Source organism: Mus caroli, chromosome 4 (genome assembly GCF_900094665.2).
Source record: "Mus caroli chromosome 4, CAROLI_EIJ_v1.1, whole genome shotgun sequence".
NCBI lineage: Eukaryota > Metazoa > Chordata > Mammalia > Rodentia > Muridae > Mus > Mus caroli.
The window spans coordinates 135,111,605-135,132,206 of record NC_034573.1 but is presented as its reverse complement, the minus strand read 5'-3'; the positions used below and the strand labels follow the sequence as shown (position 1 = coordinate 135,132,206).

The window sequence follows — 20,602 nt, the reverse complement described above, 5'->3', positions numbered from 1 at the left end:
GACTTGTGTGTCTGTGTGTGTCTCTCTCTGTGGGTGTGTCTATGTGTTTCTATGTGTGTGTCTATGTGTATGTGTCTCTGTGTGTATGTTACTGTGTATGTCTCTCTCTGTGTCTCTGTATATATGTATCTCTATATATGTATCTCTGGGGGGCACAAATATAATTATGTGTCTGTCTGTCTCTCTCGGTATGTGTCTGTCTGTCTGTCTGTGTTTCTGTAGCTGAGTATGAACATCTGTGAGCATCACTGACCAAGCCAAGTGAAGGGATAGATCCTCCTCACTCCAGAGTGAACAGATACTGGGAAAGCCAGAATCTGTCTCAGGATAGCCATTGTGTCCTCCTAGTACCTTTTCCATGATTCTACATGTGTTGGTGACACTTCTGCTCCTGGGGACTCTGAGTTTCTCAGTGCCTGTTCTGAAGACATTGCTGTCTCTTTTATAGGCACAGCAAAGAAGGACCCTATCTGTGAGCTGCCTTCCTCGGGATCTGGTCCCAATTGCTCCAATCCGGATGACTGCAAGACACTTACTAGGTGACTCCTGTCCTCCTTTCTGTTCCTCTCCAGGTGATTTTGGATGGGCTACTCTGTCTCCATGACACACGGGATGCACAGGTGGGATCAGCCCAGGCTGGCAGGACCCTAGGGTGGCTCTCTGACAAGCTCACCAGTTATATGAGTCCCTGCTGTGTGTGTCTAGCTCTGCTTGGTGCCCATAAGAGACCCAGGTCTAAGAAACTTGTCTCTTGCTCTCAGATCATAGCAGGGCACATAGGGGCTGAGACAGGAGCCTTTCTCCATAGACACTAATCCCCAAACCCAGACCTCCTGGTTTGTGAAGTCATCAGATCTTTGTCTGGCTTCTTCTACAGCCATGCCACTCCTCGGGCCATGCCTACTCTAGAATCCCCAGCCAATGACAGTGCAAGGAGCTTGCTGCCAATGCGGGTCACCAACCTTGTGCAGGAAGATGCTACTGAGTTGGTGAAGGTTCCAGAATCTTCCTCTTCCAAGGCAAGGGAGCCCAATCCAGATCCAGGTACTGTTTAATTGAAGCTGTGGCAGTCTCTCAAGGAGGTGCTGTCTGATAAGGGGACCTAGGTATGCAGAGGACCCTGAGCTGCAGCTTGCCAAGTAGGAACAGAAGAGCGTCTCCACGATACAGCTCCTGAGGCTGAGGCTCAAGGGCCAAAGGTCCTGAAAGGGCTCTTTCTTTCCTAAAATTTCTGAGTGCCCTTGCATGCCAGGGGCAGGTGCTGTGTGTTCCTGCCCTGTACTCAGGGTGCTTATGACAGAGCAGGTGGGTTCAGGCCATGGCTCCCATGGCCCCTAATGGTCCTCATGGCTCTCATAGCTGAGGACCCAGCTGCTGTTTCACCACTCAGAGAAAGTGAACAGCCTGCACTATACAGATTCACTGTGCGAGGTTTGGGGTGTTTACAACTTGGGGCTTGGAAATACCAGTGAATAATAAATATCTCTCTCTCTCTCTCTCTCTCTCTCTCTGTGTGTGTGTGTGTGTGTGTGTGTGTGTGTGTACTGATCCTCACTGAGGTCAAAGGTCAACCTTGGGAGTCTGTAGAAGCCATCCACCTTGTTTTTTGAGACAGGGCCTTTCATTGACCCAGGACTCAGCAATTAAGCTACGTTGTTGGCTGGCCAATGAGTCCCGAGGTTTCACTTGTCTTCTCGCTAGCACTGGGGCTACAAGTGTGCTCCACCATGCTTGCCTTTGTATCTGGCTGCTGGCATTGAACTTGGGTTCTCAGAGTTGTGCAGTAGGCACCTTGCAGATGGAACCATCTCCCAGTCTGAACTAGAACATAATGCTTGTGTACTTCCTGCTTTTGTTTGGTTAATGGTGGTGGCTTGTGATTCTGGTCTCAAGCCCTTCCTTCCCGCTATGCTCCTCACACTTTCCACCAAGGCCTTTGGGAGACATGTTCATTACTATTCTGCCTTTGGTGGTGGTGGTGTTATTTTTATTTTGGCTTTGGATTTCTTGTTTGTTTTCGTGGGGGGGGGGTTGCTTTTTGTTTTGTTTTGTTTTGTTTAGAGAATCAGTCTTGCTACATAGCACTGTATAGCACTAGCTGACTCAGAATTCATTATGTAGCTCAGGTATCTTAGTTTTTGTGTCTACTTGATACAAACTATAGTCATTTGAAAAGAGGGAACCTCAATTTTGAAAATGCCCTTACCTGATTGGCCTGTGGCCAAGCAATCCTGTGGGGCATTTTTTTTTCTTCCCACCATGCCTGGCTGGTTTTTTGTTTGTTTGGTTGGTTGGTTGGTTTTTTGTTTTTTTAAGGTTAAACATTTAAAAACACAAACCAAATGAAAGCTGTATCTTTAGTAGGTCTGATGATGCACGCTTTTAATCCCAGCACTCAGGAGGTAAAGGCAGGTGGATCTCTGTGTATTTGAGGCAAGCCTGGTCTACCGAGAGTTTCAGGACACCCAGAGCTACATAGTGACACCCAGGACACCCAGAACTATCCCTTTCAATCTCCCANCCACCCACCCAACCAACCAACCAAACACACACAAACAACAGCTTGTAACTTCATATGGCCAATGCAGAAAGTCAGTTGATATTTTAAATATAATCCCTCTTAGCGTGCTTTCCCTCTCTGTGATAGGAACACCATCTCTAATCAGCATTACAAGGGGAAGGGTCCTTTTTAGTTCTCAGTTGGGGAAATTTTTGTCTATATCTGCTTGGTTCTGAGGCAGCTCATCTCCACAGATGTTGCTCACCTCATGGTGGCCAGGATGCACAGAGAGGCAAAGGAGAGGTAGGGACTTTTTCACAGATGTACTCCTGATGACCTTTCTCCCTTCCTCCGGGCTCCATGTTCTGAAGCTCCATTGCCTCTCAGTAGCATGATGGGTGGCTGGGATACAGTAGCATGATGGGTGGCTGGGATACAGTAGCATGATGGGTGGCTGGGATACAGTAGCATGATGGGTGGCTGGGATACAGTAGCATGATGGATGGCTGGGATACAGTAGCATGATGGGTGGCTGGGATACAGAGGCATGATGGGTGGCTGGGATACAGTAGCATGATGGATGGCTGGGATACAGAGGCATGATGGGTGGCTGGGATATTTACCAGAGTTCCTTTTCTCCCTTTGACATGTGTGCATGCTTGTGTGCGGGCATGCTTGCATGCATACATGACACATGCACCATGGGGTCGGACGACGACCTGTGGGTATTGATTAGTTGGTTCTCTCCTTCCACCATGTGGGTCCCAGGATCCAACTAAGGTCATCACCTTAGTCACCTAAGGTCTTTCCTGCTGAGCCATCTTGCTGCCCTTTAAGCTTCTTTTAAATAAAAAGCAGAAGCTACTTTTGGAACCCTGCCGCTACCCTCTTGGGTCCCTTGTCTGAGTAGAACGGGTCTCTAAGTTGCAGATGGGCAAGGAGTCAGCGAATGACAGACAAACGCAACACAAGAGGTTGTGTAGAATCTGAATGTAATTTTTCAAATTGAACATCAAACTATTTATACAGAAGAAAATAGGGAAGCTAGGTGACACATCGGCAAGGTACAAATGAGGTTACCGGATGCTTAATGACTCTTACACAAAACAGAGGAATGTAAACAAAAAGACTGGGAGGAGCTGGGCAATAAAACAACTGAGACAAAGTCAGGTCTATCTAAGGTCAGCTCTATCTAAGGTCAGCTATAGTCTTAGAAGCCAGGTGTGAGGTCTTTACACTCCTAGGGCAAGGGCTTTCACACCCAAGTCATGGTTCTAATTAGGGAGTTCCGCTCTAGCTAACCTTCTCATGAATAATGCAATACTCTAAAACGACAGCCCGATCTACTTCCTAAACCATTGTAAATTCCTGTATATGGGAGCGACTTGGATTTTATTCTAAGTGATAGTGTGAGGGGACTTTCTACTAATAAGTAATGTAGTCTGCCATATATAACTATAATAAGAATTCTAAACTTACATTGCTAAGCTTGCCCTGAGATTTCTAACTCTATGTAGTAGATAGTAAAACCTGATTTCTTTCACTATCTTTCTTACAATACTAGAGGCAATTCTGAATGTCACTGAATAGGCAACATTCTTACTGAATTCCTACTGAATTCCTAGTTTGTCAGCTTCAAGGATTTTCTGGGACATTGGAACATTGGCGAAGGCTTAGCTATGTCAGAATTCAATCTTAAAAGGCACTTATAATAAAATAATACTAAAAGAGAGCACGTGGATCCATACACCAGACTAACTCGGGGATAGGGTATCAGTATACGGGTTATGAGAACGCCAAAGTTCCAGGAGGTGAGTTTCCGTGAAACTCTTTGCCTCGTGAGTGCTTCCAGGCCTCTCGGCCTGCCAAGCAGACTTCACTGGAGCGTGCATAGCAGAACCCGTAGTACCACAGCCTCTCCAGTTTGGTGCTTTAAAGCACAACCCTCATGGCCTTTGTCACCTGTAGCCAGGAATTGTGTGTTACGGAAGACACCCACTCACTACTTCCCACTAACTCCCAACTGCCTCCCACTGTTCCCCACTGCAGACTGGATATTCAAACTCCCTGCACTGATTCTAATATGTCATCATACCTATAGGTAATGCAGAGAAGAATATGACCTTGGAGCTTCCATCTCCAGGGACACTCCCTGACATCAGCACCTCAGAAAACAGCAAGGAGCCTGCAAGGTGACTCCTAGTCCCCGCACCCCATGGGAAGGGCAGAATGGCCCTTTGTATGCTCAGGCAGTGTCCAGGGAAGTAAGGGCTAGACATACAGGGGCATCAGACCTTGAGGCCTTCGGGGAGGTTGGGGAGGAACATGGCGGTGTGTCTGTCTCAGTGATTACAGGATTGTAAAGCCAGAGGGTCTAGAGCTTAATCAATACCTCACAATGCCTGTAAAGACTGTGTTGATCTTTTGGGTTCCCAGGCTTCATCTTTACCCTCTGTAGAGAAGAAACATCCTTCGTTAGACACACCCTTTTTACATGGCAACTGTGATCATCACCCTTGTCCTTGGTTTCCTTTGGTATAGTACTGCCTCCACCCTAAGCCTTGTGGTAGATGCCTGGACCAGCAGCAGGATGCAGCCCACCTCTCCATTGTCCACGGGAACACCATTTCTGGATCCAGGTAATGATCATTCACTGTCCAAAGCAAGGGGCAGCGGGATTTCCTTTCAGGGCTTTGGCCTCGGGTGGATTGAGAAATAAAGACAATCCCAACTTTCTGGCTTCTAGAAAAGCCTGTGGCTCTGTCGTTTCCTAATACTATCTCATTCTTGGGACAGAACTTTTCTTTTTTCATGACTTCATTCTGATGACCTATAATTGCTACCCAAAATTCAGTTGTGAGACTGGGGGTGTGGCTCTGTTGGCTGAATTTTCACCTAGAATGCTCAGCACCTCTGGGTCTGATCCCTACCAGGGTATCCACGGGGCTTGGTAGTGTATGTCTATAATCCCATGGCTAAGAGGTAGATATAGGAAAAGTTCAGGGTTGGATCAATGAAGTGGCTCATTTGCCATCTGCCCTGCCCAAGGAAGCAAGCCCAATGAACTCAGTTTGATCCTGAGAAACCATGTAGAGGTGGAAGGACAAAACAAAAGGCTCTAGGCGTGACAGATGCTTTGTCTACAAGTCAGGTTCAAGATCAGTCAGGGCTACATAGTGAGACCCTGTCTCATGGTTGTTAAAGGTCACATTCTGCTATATAACAAGTTGAAGGCCACCCTGGGCTACATGAGACCCTATTTGAAAAGAACTCGCTTGGGGTAGTGGTACATGCCTTTAATTCTAGAATTTGGGAGGCAGAAGCAGGTAGATCTCTGTGAGTTCAGGGCCAGCCTAGTCTACAGAGTGAACTCTAGGACAGCCAGGACTACACAGAGAAACCCTGTCTTGAAAATCCAAAAAGGAAAAAAAAAAAAAAATAGAAAGGAGAAAGAAATTGAATAAGTTAATGAAAGTCTAGGAAGCTTAATTCCCTTCATCCTCAGTTTCCTTGGATATAAAATGGATAGCAAATCAGCCCCCAGGATTATCAGCCTATAGAACAAGTATGGTCTTCACATTACCAGAGGAGGATCAAGACAGTTGCTGCTCCTGCTAATGAGGTAACACCAGGCAATCAGTTTTAGGACTAGCGGTACTAGTTTTGGACACACGGTGGCAATAGTTCTCAAGTTAAGAGTTCTCAGCATGCCATAGAAAACTCTTTGAGGTTTGTGGCTATGGCTTAGCTGGCAAAGTGCTTGCCTAGCACACCAAAGAGCCTTGGTTCCATTCCCAGGCCCACAGAAACTGGTGTGGTAATACATGCCTATAATCTGAGCACAGAGGAGGTGGAGGTAGGTAATCCTGAGAACACAGTCATCATTGGCTACACAGCAAGTTTGAAGCTACCCTGAATTACTGTCCCAATAATAACAAACAAAACAAAACGTACTTGAGCAATAACACCCAAGGCATGTACCCAAGTAACAATTAAACAATTAAAATAATCAGTGTAGGCTGTGTAAGGGTGGGTCGAGTAAATGCATGGGCTTGGGCTAGGCAAGGTTTAGTATACATTGAGTTTAGTATACATTAAGTTTAGTATGCATTAGGTTTAGTATGCATTAGGTTCTGTGTTTGATTCATGTTACGCTGTGTGCCTGTGCACGTGTGTGTGTAAAGAATGTGAAAGCTGAAGTTACCTGGCCTGAGTGGTGACTCTAGGGGTGACTTTGGACAAGATTTAATCTTCCTCCTTTGGCTTTAAAATATATCCATTCATTCCTATGTATATGATGTTAGTGCCCCAATGCCATGGTTCGTGTCTGAAAGTTAGAGGGCAGTTTCTGCGGGCTTCTTTCCTTCCACCTTTCTGTGGGTTCTGGACATTGAACTCAGGTCATCAGGCTTGCAGTAAGTACTTGACCCACTAACCATCCCACTGGCCCTTTTTGTTTCAATGGCTGAAAATGCTTTGTGCAGAGCTGACCTTGTGTCTGCCCTCAGGAGCTGATGGTCTCAGTTTCCCTAACCAGCCTTTCGCTCTCCCCATCTCAACCAGCTACAGCACTCCAACTTCTAGAGCTTTGTTTTGTTTTGTTGTTTTTGTTTTGTTTGTTGTTGTTTTTATATGAAGTCTCACTATGTAGCCCTGACTAGCCTAGATCTAGGTATGTAGATCAGGCTAACTGGTCTACCTCCATCTCCCTAGTGATGAGGTTATAGTCATGTAACACTATACCCATTCTAATTCTTTTATTTTTTCTTCTTCAAATATGAGTACACTGTAGCTGTCTTTAGACACACACCAAAAGTGTGCATCAGATCTTATTACAGATGGTTGTGAGCCACCGTATGGTTGCTCAGAATTGAACTCAGGACCTCTGGAAGAGCAGTCAGTGATCTTAACCACTGAGCCATCTCTCCAGCCCCCACCCACCCCACCCCATTCTGATTCTTGATGTCTCGATTTCTCATCCTCTCTGGTTTCTTTTTCTTACTTTCTGAGCTGCCAAATAGCTTCCTGGAGCCAGGTGGGGGAGGCAAGGTAAGGGCTGAATCAGACGGTCCCAGATTCGGGAAGGTCCAGGGGCTGCTCACCTCAGTGGGGCCCATGTCCCAGGAGAAGTAGGAAGTGGGCTTCACCTAGGACTGTCCTGCATAGTCCAGGGAAGGGCCCTGGCTCCTAGCTGTGCACAGAGTACAGGATGGATGGCACTGTGTTTCAGGGCCCGTGCTCTTCTGGGTGGCCATGGTGGTGCTACTGGTTGGCTCTGGCTCCTTCCTCCTGTGTTACTGGAAGGCCTGTAGGAGGCGGTTCCAGCAGAGTAAGTCCATGTGTCTTGGGGTCCTGGGGAAGGTGGCTGCATTAATCTGGCCTGGCCTGGGTGCTGCCCTGTCTGTCCCTCCCCTACCTGCTCACACCCTAAGCCCCAAGCCTGCTGTTTTTGCAGAGTATCACCTGGACTACCTAGTGCAGACCTTCCACCCCAAGATGGAGCAGGCGGGTGAGTATCGGGCCATGTGAAGGGCTGTCTGGGTCAGAATGGATAGGTGCATGACCACTGTAGGGCCTGGGGCCTAGACCAACTCATACAAAAACAAAAAACAAAACCAAAAAAAAAAAAAAAAAACCATTGTCCAGCAAGGAGTGTTCTGAGTTGGAGAAGTTTTGTAAGTACATGCTCGTACCTCCTAAGCGCTCCCCAAGCAAGGGGTTTTTTGTGTTTTGATGGTTTCAAGCTTGTTTCCATGAGCTGTTGGGCAGGGCTTATTGAAACCGCTGTTTGCTTTCTTGACATTTTTCTAGTATTAGAGTTTCCACTGCCGTCAGTTAATTTTTTTTTTGTTGTTTCTCTCCAAATGTTCGTGAGAACAGTCTTGTTAGAATGAGAGAGGCAGAGAGAGACAGAGAGAGACACAGAGAGAGTGTATCCAAAGAGTCTATCTAGGCCTTGAGACTGGCCTCAGTATTGTGTCTGAGGCTAGTTTTGGACCTCTAGCTTCCCCTGGGTCCCTTGATGTTTTTTGTTTCCAAGGCTGAGAGAGAGGAAGTGCTCACCTGGATGAGCACACAGGGTCCAGATAACTATATTCTAGGCAAGGATAGTCATGACCTGGGCAGTGTGGGCCTGAGCAAGGTAGACATGACCTGATCAGGATAGGTGTGACCTGGGCAGAGTTGCCATAACTTGGATAGAGTGGGTATGGTCTGGGCACGGTGGGTACGACCTGGGCAGAATTATCTTGAACAGGGGCATGGCCTGGGCAGGGTTGGCATAGCCTGAGTAGAGTGGATATAGTCTGAACAAAGTAGTTATGGCCTGGGCAGTGTGAATATGGCCTGGGCAGTGTGGGTATGGCCTGGGCAGGGTGAGTATGGCCTGGACAGAGTGGGTATGGTCTGGGCAGAATGGTCTTGAGAAGGGAAGGGTAGACATGGCCTAGGCAGGGTGGGCCTGAGCAGTGTGGGGACAGCTTGGGCAGTGGGTGATAAAGGAACATTTATTCATTTCCTTGCTGTCTTCATGAACACATCTTCAGCACAGGCTTTGTCCAGGCACAGGCAGTCCTAGATCTTTCAAACTTCCAGACAAGTGTGACAGCTGGTAAGAGCAGACAGGCATATGTGTTCTGGCCCCACTAACTCCTCTAAAGTGAAGACTCTTGTTCCCCTACTTGCCTGTGAGCAAGGACCTATGATCTGTGCAGGTTAATGAGATGTCTGCCATCCATCACCTGAATTGACCTAACATTACCGCAAGTGTCCTTGGTAACTTTACCAAGCACGGGGATCATCTCATTTTATCCTAGGGTGGCCTTTTCAGCCCCTAACACTCTCTTCATTTCCCAGATGACTGTGTGAGGCACAGGAAGATGAGGTCAGCTGGCAAAGGCCACGTGCTGAGCAGACAGTAGGATGAGGACTTGTTACTGTCACTGGAGTTTCCATGAACAGTGTGCCTCATCCTTAGCACCACTGAGATTTGTCAGCTTGAGCCAGGCATTGTAAGATGTTTAGCAACCTGCCTAATGCCAGGGTGCACCCCTCCTCAGCTGTGACAGAGCCCAGAATGTCCCCAGGCATTTGACCCATCATTTTATTCTATATTTAACTAATTAACTTTCAGACAGGCTGGCCTCAAACTTGCTATGCTGCTGAAAATGACCATGAACTTCTGATCCTCCTGCCTTCAGCTTTTGTGCTGAGATTACAAACAGGTGTTGTACTGGCATGGCCAGTTTATGCTTGGCTGGGGATTGAACCTGTCAGTTCATATATGCTGGCTTCATACATGCTGGAAAAGCACTCTTCAACAAGCTGCATTCCCAGCCTTCAGTCCTTCCCCTCAGCCCTTCATTTTAACATACACATGAAATTCTTGACTGGTTTATAAAATTATTTTTAATGATATGTATGTGGGGGCAGGTATGGGTGTGTGAATGGGAATGGGAGTCACAGGTGGGGTTAAAGGTGTGCACCACCCATGCCTGGATAAGGATTGCAGCCCCTACCTCGCTGTTATCACAGGATGATGGAGGCTGAAAAGGATTGCTTTGCTCTGATACAGTTTCAGATTTCCAAACGTAGGAAACAGTACAAAAACTGACATTTTCCAAAACAGTTTTTGGAGTAACTTAACAGACTTGATTTCTTATCATCCTTAAGTACTTCACTGTGTGTTTCATAATAACCAGGGCATTGCAGTAAGACCATCAGGATCAAAGAATTCAACCTGTTCTATCACCACTAATCAGTGCCCGGATCAGGCTGGTTTGTTTCTTTTCTCTTCTCTTTATCTTCATTTCTCTTCTCTTCTCTTCTCTTCTCTTCTCTTCTCTTCTCTTCTCTTCTCTTCTCTTCTCTTCCTCTTCCTCTTCCTCTTCCTCTTCCTTTCTCTTCTCTTTCCTTTCCCTTCTCCCTCCCTTCCTCCCTCCCTCCCTCCCTCCCTTCCTTCCTTCCTTCCTTCCTTCCTTCCTTCCTTCCTTCCTTCCTTCCTTCTTTGTTGGTTTTTTGAGACAGTATTTCTCCATGTAGTCCTGGCTGTCCTAAAATTCACTCTGTAGACCAGACCACCCTCAAACACACAGACCCACCTGCCTCTGTCTCCTTAGTGCTGGAACTAGAAGTGCCATCATACCTGATCAGAATGGGTTTTTTGATGTGTCCCAGTAACATTTTTGGCTTGGATCCCATGCTTCCATTGGTCACCAGGTCTGTGGTTCTCCTCTCATCTTGGTCAGTTCCCAATTATTCCTTGGGTATCAAAGGGTTCACACTAGGGAGAGTCATGAGCTGATCTGGCCTGTAGTCCTGATCTTGGGTCTTGACCTCTAGTACGGACTACAAGAATGGACTTGGGCCATCAGTCTTTGATGCTGAGATCTTTGGGGAGCTTCCTGCCACATTTCCATCTGTTGTTTTCCTGGCACTGTGTGTTTGGAGCACTCTTGCAAACCCATCAGCCAAGCCACACCTTGATAATGCCTTGGTAATGACTGGTAAAGGAGGGTTTAGTGATCTGTCAATAACCTGTTCTGCTTTTAATCAAGGTTTGTTTTCTTGTTAGTGTATGTATATCTGTGTGCATTCATAGGTTTCTTTCATTATCTTAATGTTGCCATCATTGTTGCAAATTCTTAACCACTGTCCCAGAGCTGGGTAGCAGGAATCCCTCAGGATATGTCCTTTTGTGTTGCAGATACCTTTTTGGTTTTGTTTTTCATTTTTTTGAGACAAGGTCTCATGTAGCCCAGATGTCCTCAAATATGTCCTGTAGCTGAAACTAGCCTTGAACTTCTTGTTGTATGTGTGTGGCAGGGGGAGGATTATTGTTTTGTTTTGTAGGGTTTTTGTGTTTGTTTGTTTTTTGAGACATGTTCTCACTATGTAACCCTGGCCAGCACTAGTACACAGAGATCCAACTGCCTTTGCTTCTCATGCACTTGGTACTCCAACATGCTATTTTGAGGTGCTGGGGATTGTCCTTTTTTCGGGAGCCCTTCCAGGTCATCTCTCCACCCAGGGAGCCTATTTACTGAGTCTACTGGTCCCAGTTGCAAACTTCTACGTCAGAGCTGTCCTGCCTCCCACAGCTCTGCCATGGGACTGAGAGGGAGAGTTCAGGGTAGGAACAGAGCTTAAAATCTCTGGCACTCATGAATCTCTAAGCGTGGCCTTTGGAGCAGATCAGTGATCAGCTAGCTGAGCCCGGGGCCACTGCTGTACAGTCTGTCCTGGACTTGGGCCCTGGGGTTCGGAATAGATTTACAAGAAGATTGTGATTATTCCAAAAAGCAAGGAAACCAACGAATGAGGACAAGCAGGCTAACGCAATCCTTTTTAAGGGAAGAGCCTTGGGCAATCTGAACTCTGCCCTTGGCAAGTTCTACTTTGGGTCTTTCTCAGAGAATTCACAGGCTGTAACAGGGCAGGCTGTTGGCAGAGGATGAGGCCCTCTAGATTCTGCCTTCTAATTTTTTTAATGTAATTCTTTTTTTTTTTCTTTTTTTTGGCTTTTTGAGACAGGATTTGTCTGTGTAGCCCTCGATGTCCTGGAACTTGATTTTTAGACCAGACTGACCTTGAACTCAAAGATTAGCCTGCCTATGCCTCCCTCTGTAGTGCTGGGATCAAAGGTGTGTGTCACCACTGCCCAGCTTTAGATTCTGCTTTTTTTTTTCCACCTTGATGTAAATACATGCTTGTTTCTGAAAGTTAGAATCTATACATTTTTTCTCCTGTCATAAAAAGTCTAAGCTGTGTTAGCAAACCTAGGGCCTCATACAGGGGGTCCTCAGCCCTTTGGTAATCATTTAGCTTAGAAAAATCCTAATGAGGCTTCACTTTTTAGAAGAATTTTAGGATAAAAGGAATCCGTTCCTTCCATCTCTGACACTGTGCGGTCAGTCCCATCGCAGAGCTGCAAGAGGCAGGAGAGCCCCCAACATAGAAGTCTGCTGTTGGAGACCTAACAGACTTAATCAATGGGTTCCCTAGGTAGAGATGCGGCCTGGAAAGGCTCCAGAAAAGAGGACAATTATCAGTACCTCAAAATGTGTAGTGGGACACACCCGGAGTTCCAGCTCTTGGGAGACAGAGGCAGCTGGTTTGTGCCTTTAATCCCAGCAGAGGCAAGTGGATCTCTGTGTGTTCACAGCAGCCAGGGCTACATAGTGAGAACCTGTTTCAAACCCAGATGTGATGGTGCCATTTGTAATATCAGCACTTGGGAGGTAAGAGAGAGAGAGATCGGGAGTTCAAGATCATCCTTGGACAAGTTCGAGGCCAGCGTTTTACGCCTCTCCTCAAACTGAGAAAATAATGGAGTCCCAATGTGGCCATGCCCAAATGATTTTATTATTGACTTCTTCTATTGGGGTTACATATTAGCACAGTTAAAGAAATAAACAGTAATTATCATTTTAATTTTTAACTATTTAAAGTGTATATGAGCATTTGTTTGCATGTATGTAACACCACAAGCATGGTGCCCACTGAGGCCAGAAGAGAGCACTGGATCCATTGAAATTGGAGTTAACAGAGGTTGTGAGCTACCATGCGGATGCTGGGAACCAAATCTAGATCCTCCTGAAAAGCAGCCAGAACTCTTAATGTCTCAGCCACCTCTCCAGCCTCAAAATATTGTGATTAAACAACAAAAGACACACTTATTATTTCTTTACTTGGTTTCTTCTTAAGGTGCTGGGGACCCTTCTTATATTCAGTCAGACATCTCCTTAAGCTCCCCTGTGAAAGCTTCTTAGACTTTTGACCTAAGTGGCCTTTGACAGCACTGGTCAGACATTTTGCAGGATTTTGCCTGTTGGGATTTATCTAAAATTCTTTTGCACAATGAGAACAGGGTTCTGGATTTGGGGACGGAAAACCTTAGCGCACAGAGCCGTGTTCATCACACCCTGTTCTCCAGGTGGCTAATCACAGGAACCCTACTGTGTGTGTGTGTTGGGTGTGGGGGGCAGAGAACACATGGACGAATTCATGTTGTGAATAGAGTCCTGGCCTTCACACATGAGAGACAATTGCTCTACCACTAATGCCTCCCTGACCCTCACCCCCCTACCCCATCTGCTATTTTGAGATCTCTACTCTATCTTCATGAACCCTCCCCAGAGTTAGCCAGGTTTGTCCCATTTCCCAGATAAAAAGGCTGAATCTTAGAGGAAGTAGAGCTAGTTTCCCTCCAGTGAAGAATTGTGATGGTGGATGGCTCAGCAACAGTATTGTTTGGCACTTGGCATCTTTCCAATTTTAAAGTAATTGTAAACACTCCTGCGTTTGTCTTCATTTGTGTGACTTCCCAAGGGTGTGGTCCATATGGGGCAGGGAGGGACCATGATTCAAAGGTCACAAGGGTTTTAGCCAAAAGACCCTGTAAAGAGATGGTACCTACTTACATACAGTGTTTCAGCTTCTAGCCTACCTGCTTTTTTCTCAAGACAGAGTTTATTCTCTTGCTTCTTTAGCACACACTTTTTTTTTTTGTCTTCCCCAGGCTCCCACAATGTCTTGGCACCACATGTCACATGTCAGTTGGCTGATTGCAAAACTCAAGGTTGTTTCCAAAGGATAAAGATTTAGTTTTACTGATAAAACTTTTAAAATGACCACTTAAACCCTGTCTCACAAGACAAAAATCCAACAAATAAAATGAGCAAATCCTGGGCTGAAGAGATGTCTCAGTGCTTAGGAGTGTTGGCTGCTCTTCTAAAGGACTCTGGCAGATCCAATTCCTACCACCCAAATGGTTGCTCATTAGGGTATCTAAAACCCTCTTTCCATTTCCATGGGTACCAGACATACATATGGTGCACAAACACACAGGGAGGCAAAGCACTCGCACATGTAACATAATAAAACATGTCTACATACACACACTTGTGTGTGTGTGTGCACCCATCAAACAAAACTCTCTGTGGTCTCAAGTCAGAGAGTACCTAAAGTGTCAGTGACTTGGTCTGGGTGGTTAGTAGTCACCTAAAGAGAACAAGCCATGACTTCCTGAAGTAACACTTCTGCTGGGGACGGTGGTTGCCAGGTTCTGTAAGCAAGTGGTACATTTGCCAATCTGAGACTGAACACCACTCTAGCCCATTTACCTGCCAGACCTCTAAGACTTCATCCCAAGGTGCAGAGTGCTCAAATAACATTTTGGTTTGTTCATTGTTGGTTAATCTGCTGTGCATATATCAATTAGGATTCAGAGTCAAACTGCTAAGCCATGACTAGAAAGCATGTTCTAGAAGCAGCTCACCAGGCATGCTGGCCTTAACAGCATGAACCTTGATTGCATTGCAGGGACCCTAACTGACCCCTTGGGAGTCAGTAATGGTTCTGTCCCCCTACAGTATTGTCCCTGATGAACCTGGTCTAGATTGGGTTAGGTTGGACTTGATACTATGTGGCTACTTCCTCCTTTCTCAGGGAGCTGGTGAGCTAAGGTTAAAGGTTATAATGTATGTGAGTATCTGGTCTCTATTTAAGACAGAAGGATACTGGGGTGAATGGCAGGGCCTGAGGTAGGCAGAGAAGGGTTGTATTCTGAGAATGATGACCCAGGCATCTCCAGAGCCCTCAGATTGGTGGTACAAAGAGAAATGAGTCAGACAGAACAGGAGTGTCCTGCAGAAGAGTTGCAGTCTAGGCTGTGGAAAGGAGGCCCCAGCGCACTCCTGCCTCAGATGCTGGCTTCAGGCATGCCAAGGGCTAATCCTTAAATTGTCTACTACCAGCCTAGGGCTTGAGCCTTGGAGAGGGCAAGGCTCAGCCCCACTGAGATCCCAGGGTGCTCCCAGGGTGCTATCTGTTAACAGATGGGAAGTGGTGGAGGGATGTCAGACTGTCTTTGGTGACATTTCTACTCTTTTTTTTTTTTTTTAACAGATTCCTGTCCTACTGAAAAGCTAACCGTAAGTGCCATCTCCACCTCAGCCTCTGTCCTTTTTTAAGATTTATTTGTTTACTGTATATAAGCACACTGTTCCCGTCTTGAGGCACTCCAGAAGAGTGCATCAGGTCTCTTTACAGATGGTTATGAGCCACCATGTGGTTGCTGGGAATTGAATTCAGGACCTCTGGAAGAGCAGTCAGTGCTCTTAACTGCTGAGCCATCTCTCCATCCTCTGTCCTTTTGTTTGACTACTTTCCTTACATGTCTGTTGATTCAGGGCTGCTAGGGCCATAGAAGGACCACAGAGCTATCCTCTTCCCTGGCACCCAGGGTTACTGGTCAAGAAGCCAGGTACCCAGGGTGTTGGCCTGGGGCCCCCATGGTAGGGTTCAACCAGAGAGAGAGGGCTCCACCCCACAGCAACCTCCAGCTCCTGGCTCAGCCCCAGGGGATTTCCAGCAGGGATTGCAGACAACAGCTTGGTTTGGGCCACTTTGAGATACCCAGTCTAGTCTGAAGGGAAGCTCTCTTCTTTCCTCTGGGACTCTTGTCTGCCAAGCAAGACCATAGACACCAGCAGCACACACTTACAAAGTTAGCTATACTTTGAGCATTGAGCATTTACCATCGGCTAGGCACTGGCACTCCCTCTTCGGCTATCTCTTCCTTGACTGTGCAGCCAGCGCTGACCTTGAAATCCAGGTGTGAGCACTGCTTCCGGCTTGCTAGACCCCTTTCTTTGTGCTAGATGTTGCCCCACAGTCCTTCTGACTCTCAGGAATGGTTACTCTTGCCACATTTTTGGTAAAAGAGGAAGTGGCAATCCGACAAGTCAGGAGCAGTCGATGGCTCCATTCGAATACTGCATTGTGGGAGTTCAGAGCTGGTGCTGGACCCTGCGCCCCTAGCTGCCTCCTTGGAGATCAGGGGTGGGAGCATATGCATTGTCTCTTACAGAAGGCTTCATGTATGCCAGGTTCAGGGCTTTGGGGAGGCTACACACAATTGCTGAGTCCTCTTTAGGCTTGTGCTGGAGACCTGCCCTGTGTCTGTTTTCCCATGATGATGGGGCTCCCCCTCACCCCAGCTGAGGGAGGGAAGGAGGGAGGGAGGGAGTGCAGGCTTCAAGATGAGGCACCTGTCTGTGCCACACACTTTTTGCTTTTTTCCCCCATTGATCAAGTCGCTTATCACCTCTCTCTCTCTCTCTCTCTCTCTCTCTCTCTCTCTCTCTCTCTCTAGCATGCTTGCTTGCTTTCACAACAGCTTTTTTTTTTTATTGATTTACACGTTTTGTTTTGCTTTTCATGTGTTTGGGTGACTTCTTGCATGTATGTCTGTGCACCACGTACATGCCTAGTGCCTGTAGGAATAAGAAAAGGGCATCAAATCCCCTGGAACTGGAGTTACAAATGGTTGTGAGCCACTGTGTGGGTGCTGGAAACCAAATCCTGGTTCTCTGGAGGAGCAGCCAGTGCGGTCAACCACAGAGTCATTTTTCCAACCCCATATTAATTTGTTTTTTGAGACAAGATCTGATGTAGCCCAGGCTGGCTATAAATTCATTATGTAGCTAAGGATGACCTTGAACTTCTGACCCACCTTCCTTCACCAAGTGTTAGGATTAGAGTCCTGCACCATGTCTGGCTAAAATTAGTGGAAGACAGGGTGAAGTATGTGTGTGTTTGGGGGGGGGGGGTCCTGTTCTGGGAATCAGATCAGAGTGCTAGGAAAACTCTACAATCCTGAGCTATATCCCCAGCCCTGGCCTTCAGATTATTGTAAAAGAGTAATCAAGATTCCATAGATCTGTTCTCTGAATTTCTCACCCTGGGTCCTTTTGAAGACTGCAGGTGAATGCCACACACCAGGTATTTCATTTCCCTTTGTATTTACTTGTAAACGTGAGAAACTGGGACTGGAGAGATGGCTCAGTGGTTAAGAACACTGACTGTTCTTCTGAAGGTCCTGAGTTCAAATCCCAGCAACCACATAGTGGCTCACAGCCATCTGTAATGAGATCTGACACCCTCCTCTGGTGCATCTGAAGACAGCTACAGTGTACTTACATATAATAATAAATAAATCTTAAAAAAAGAAAAAAGAACACAGGAAAAAATACCACAAAACACATTTTTTAAAAATAAATAAATAAATAAATGTGAGAAACCAAACTAACACATTCCTAATGATGTGGTTCTTTTTTTTTTTTTTTTTTTTTAAATGTATTAAGATGTGGTCAAAGACTTCTCTCCCAGAAGTTGAGAATGAAGAGGTACCAGGAGTTGGTGAGGCTAGAGGAGACTCCAGCATGTAGATTTTTGGCTAGAAACGTACTAAGTATATGTATATACAACCCTGGCCGAGTTACTCGACTCTACCAGGCCTCAGATTTTCCATCCATAAGATGTGCAGGTGCTAATATTACAACCATGCAGTGTGGTTTTGAGGGTGGCACATCACTCTTAGGATTAGCCTAGATGTATCAAGAGTGTGTGAAGGACTGACTGCTGCTCAGCACAGAGTGAAGGCAACATGTGTTGAGGGTGTGGCTCAGTGGGTAGGTAGAGTGCTTGCCTATTAGGCAGGAAACTCTATGCTGGGGTCCCAGCCATTCATACACTGGGTGTAGTAGCACCATAATCTCAGTCTTGTAGAGATGAAAGCAGGAGGGTCAGAGGTTCAAGGCCATCCTCAGGTACTATCAAGTTTGAGGCTAGCCTGGGCTACATAGACTGTCACAAAGGCAAAGCAAATAGTTGGGTGCACACCTTTAATATCAGCACCTGAGAAATAGAAATAGGTGGATCTCTGTGAGTTCCTGGCCCAGCCAGGAACTTTATATATCAAGTTCTAGATCAGCCATGGCTATATGGTGAGATATTATGTCCACTAAAAAACAAGCAAACAAAAGCACGTTAAAAAAAAAAAAAAAACACACCTTATATTCTTCGGTGTGCTACACAGGTGCCTTATGCTGTCAAGTAGCTTGTGGCAACTTTAAAGAATTTTAAAAGCTTTTCACAGGCTTCCCAAGCCCTGTCTGCTCAGCCCTTACTCCTGTTCACAGCAGCCACAGAGAAGCGAGTCGGTGACAGATCCCAGCGTGGGACACAAGTTGAGCCCAGTGAGCCCTCCTCCAGCTGTAGAGACTTGTGCCAGTGTTGGGGCCACCTACCTGGAGAACCTGCCGCTGCTGGATGACAGCCCAGCTGGGAATCCCTTTTCTCCCAGGGAACCTCCAGAACCCCGGGTATCCACAGAACACACCAATAACAGGATTGGTGAGTCCTGTTGGGAGATCCTGGTCTAATCAAGTGGGCAGATGGGAGATGGGTGCTGAGCTCTGGATGGGACTTGGGGAGCTATGCATTCCTTGCCACCTTCACTCTGCCCCACATCAAGCTTCTGTCCAGGAAGAAGGCCAGAGTGACACTTCGTGGGGAGAACTGGGGACATTCACTAAGAGGGCATGGAGTGATGAACACAGTGTGTGTCATCCTTAAAGAGAAAGAGAGTCTTTCCCCACTGGCCTAATACAGAGCCAGAAGGTTCAGAATGACGTCAGACCCTTATCTAGCAACACCACTTCATGTCTGTCACAACTTCTGGGAATAATGACATTACCCTCTTTCATGGCTGGAGAAATTAAGGCATACAGTGGGGTTTCTTCTTGAGTTGCCAAGACTCAGCCCCACATCTGCTGGGTTCTGGAACATTGATTTTTTTTTTGTTCGTCGTACTCATGGGTCTCAGCGGAAGCCTAGAGACCAGCCCTGGCCCTCCTGCATTTCTCCTCTCCGCTGCCCTCCAGCCAGGAAAACATCTGCCAATGCTCCTATGGGCCCTGCTTCCATCCTCACTTCCCACCACTTCGGAACATGAATCAGTGGTTCTTAACCTGTGGGTTGAGACTCCTTTGGCAAACCTCAATCTCCAAAAATAATGACATTGTGATTCCATAACAGTAGCAATATTACAGTTAAGGAGTATCAATGGAAATAATGGTATGGCTGTAAGTCACAGCATGAGGGACTGTATTAAAGGGTCACAGCATTAGGAAGGCTGAGGACCACTGATGTATATTGTCCCCTTCACTCTCAGGTTGGAGTGTTAGGTTCTTATTCTGGCATTCAAGGATGGTCTCAGCCAGCTGTTCCATCACTTCTGAAGCATCTGTTCTCCTTCTGAGGGGTGGCTTTCTGAATTTTCATCTCCCTCTCCGTGCTTCTTTCCTCCCCCTCCCCCTCCCCCCTCCCCTTTCTCCCTAAGCTGCTCTGCAGGGTTATTTCCTCGTCTATAGCAGGCCTTTTGAGCCTTCATGTCCTGGAGGTAGCATTCTCACACTGTCTACTCTGAACTAGCCAATGCTCTCAGCTGAGCTTCTCCACCCAGTGCCCCAGCTCCCCAGCTCGGTGCTCCCTAGAGTGTTGCTGGCTCTGTTCTGATGCTAGAAGGACATTGGTGACAGTTCTTCACATTCTCCTGGAAGTCTGTGGTGATGAGAACTCTAGAGCTGTCTTGGTCTCAAAGAAATGTTTGCAGTTACCACTCTCGGTTAAGTTCTATTTGAAAAGAATGTGTTTGGAAAAACACTGCCAAAGGCTCCTTCGGTTTTCCAAGGAGTCCTGATGGTGTTTGAATCCAAGATGACTAAAGGGCTTGGAACTTGGAAACAGGGCCAGAGCCTGTTCAGGGAGGGAGGTGGCAAGGGTTAGGGATGAGGAAGGGCTGCTGAGGGAAGGCCTTAAGAGGTCCTCTGGGACACCAGAACTCAGGTGACTCATTTGTCCTCTGAGTGACACACCAGAAGAGCAGTCTCCCTGTCCAGTTTCCTACAAGGACAAATGGGTCTAAGTTTCCTCCTTCTCTGGCTGTACCCCCTTTGCCTCTCCTTTCCTTAACTTGACTGGGACATTTTCCCCAGAGCTGGGGTGGGGGTGGAATCTAAGCAGCCTGTGATGATAAAGCCAGAGGATCAGGCTCCATAGGCATGACAGAGCAGTAGCCTGTCTCTGCTCTGGCCTTGGCTTCTTCTGCCCTCACACCTCCTGCCTCACACACACATTACTCTCCAATACCTCTCTGTCTCTCTGTCTCTCTCTCTTTTTTTATTGGGGGCGGGGTGTCACGTGTGCATGTAGAAGTCAGAGGACCACTTACACATGTCAGTTCTCTCCTTCCACCAT

General features: G+C 46.7%; 1 protein-coding gene across 1 annotated transcript in view; it reads left to right on the top strand.

The window, feature by feature from the left end:
- Positions 1–20,602, top strand: part of Tnfrsf8 (TNF receptor superfamily member 8) — a 35,476-nt gene that overhangs the window by 11,614 nt on the left and 3,260 nt on the right. Inside the window, exons 5-12 of the mRNA XM_021161268.1 lie at positions 449–539; positions 878–1,044; positions 4,602–4,692; positions 5,042–5,139; positions 7,731–7,829; positions 7,956–8,009; positions 15,407–15,432; positions 18,484–18,697. Of these exons, the coding sequence (XP_021016927.1) occupies positions 449–539; positions 878–1,044; positions 4,602–4,692; positions 5,042–5,139; positions 7,731–7,829; positions 7,956–8,009; positions 15,407–15,432; positions 18,484–18,697 (840 nt within the window). The remainder of the gene's footprint in view (positions 1–448; positions 540–877; positions 1,045–4,601; positions 4,693–5,041; positions 5,140–7,730; positions 7,830–7,955; positions 8,010–15,406; positions 15,433–18,483; positions 18,698–20,602) is intronic.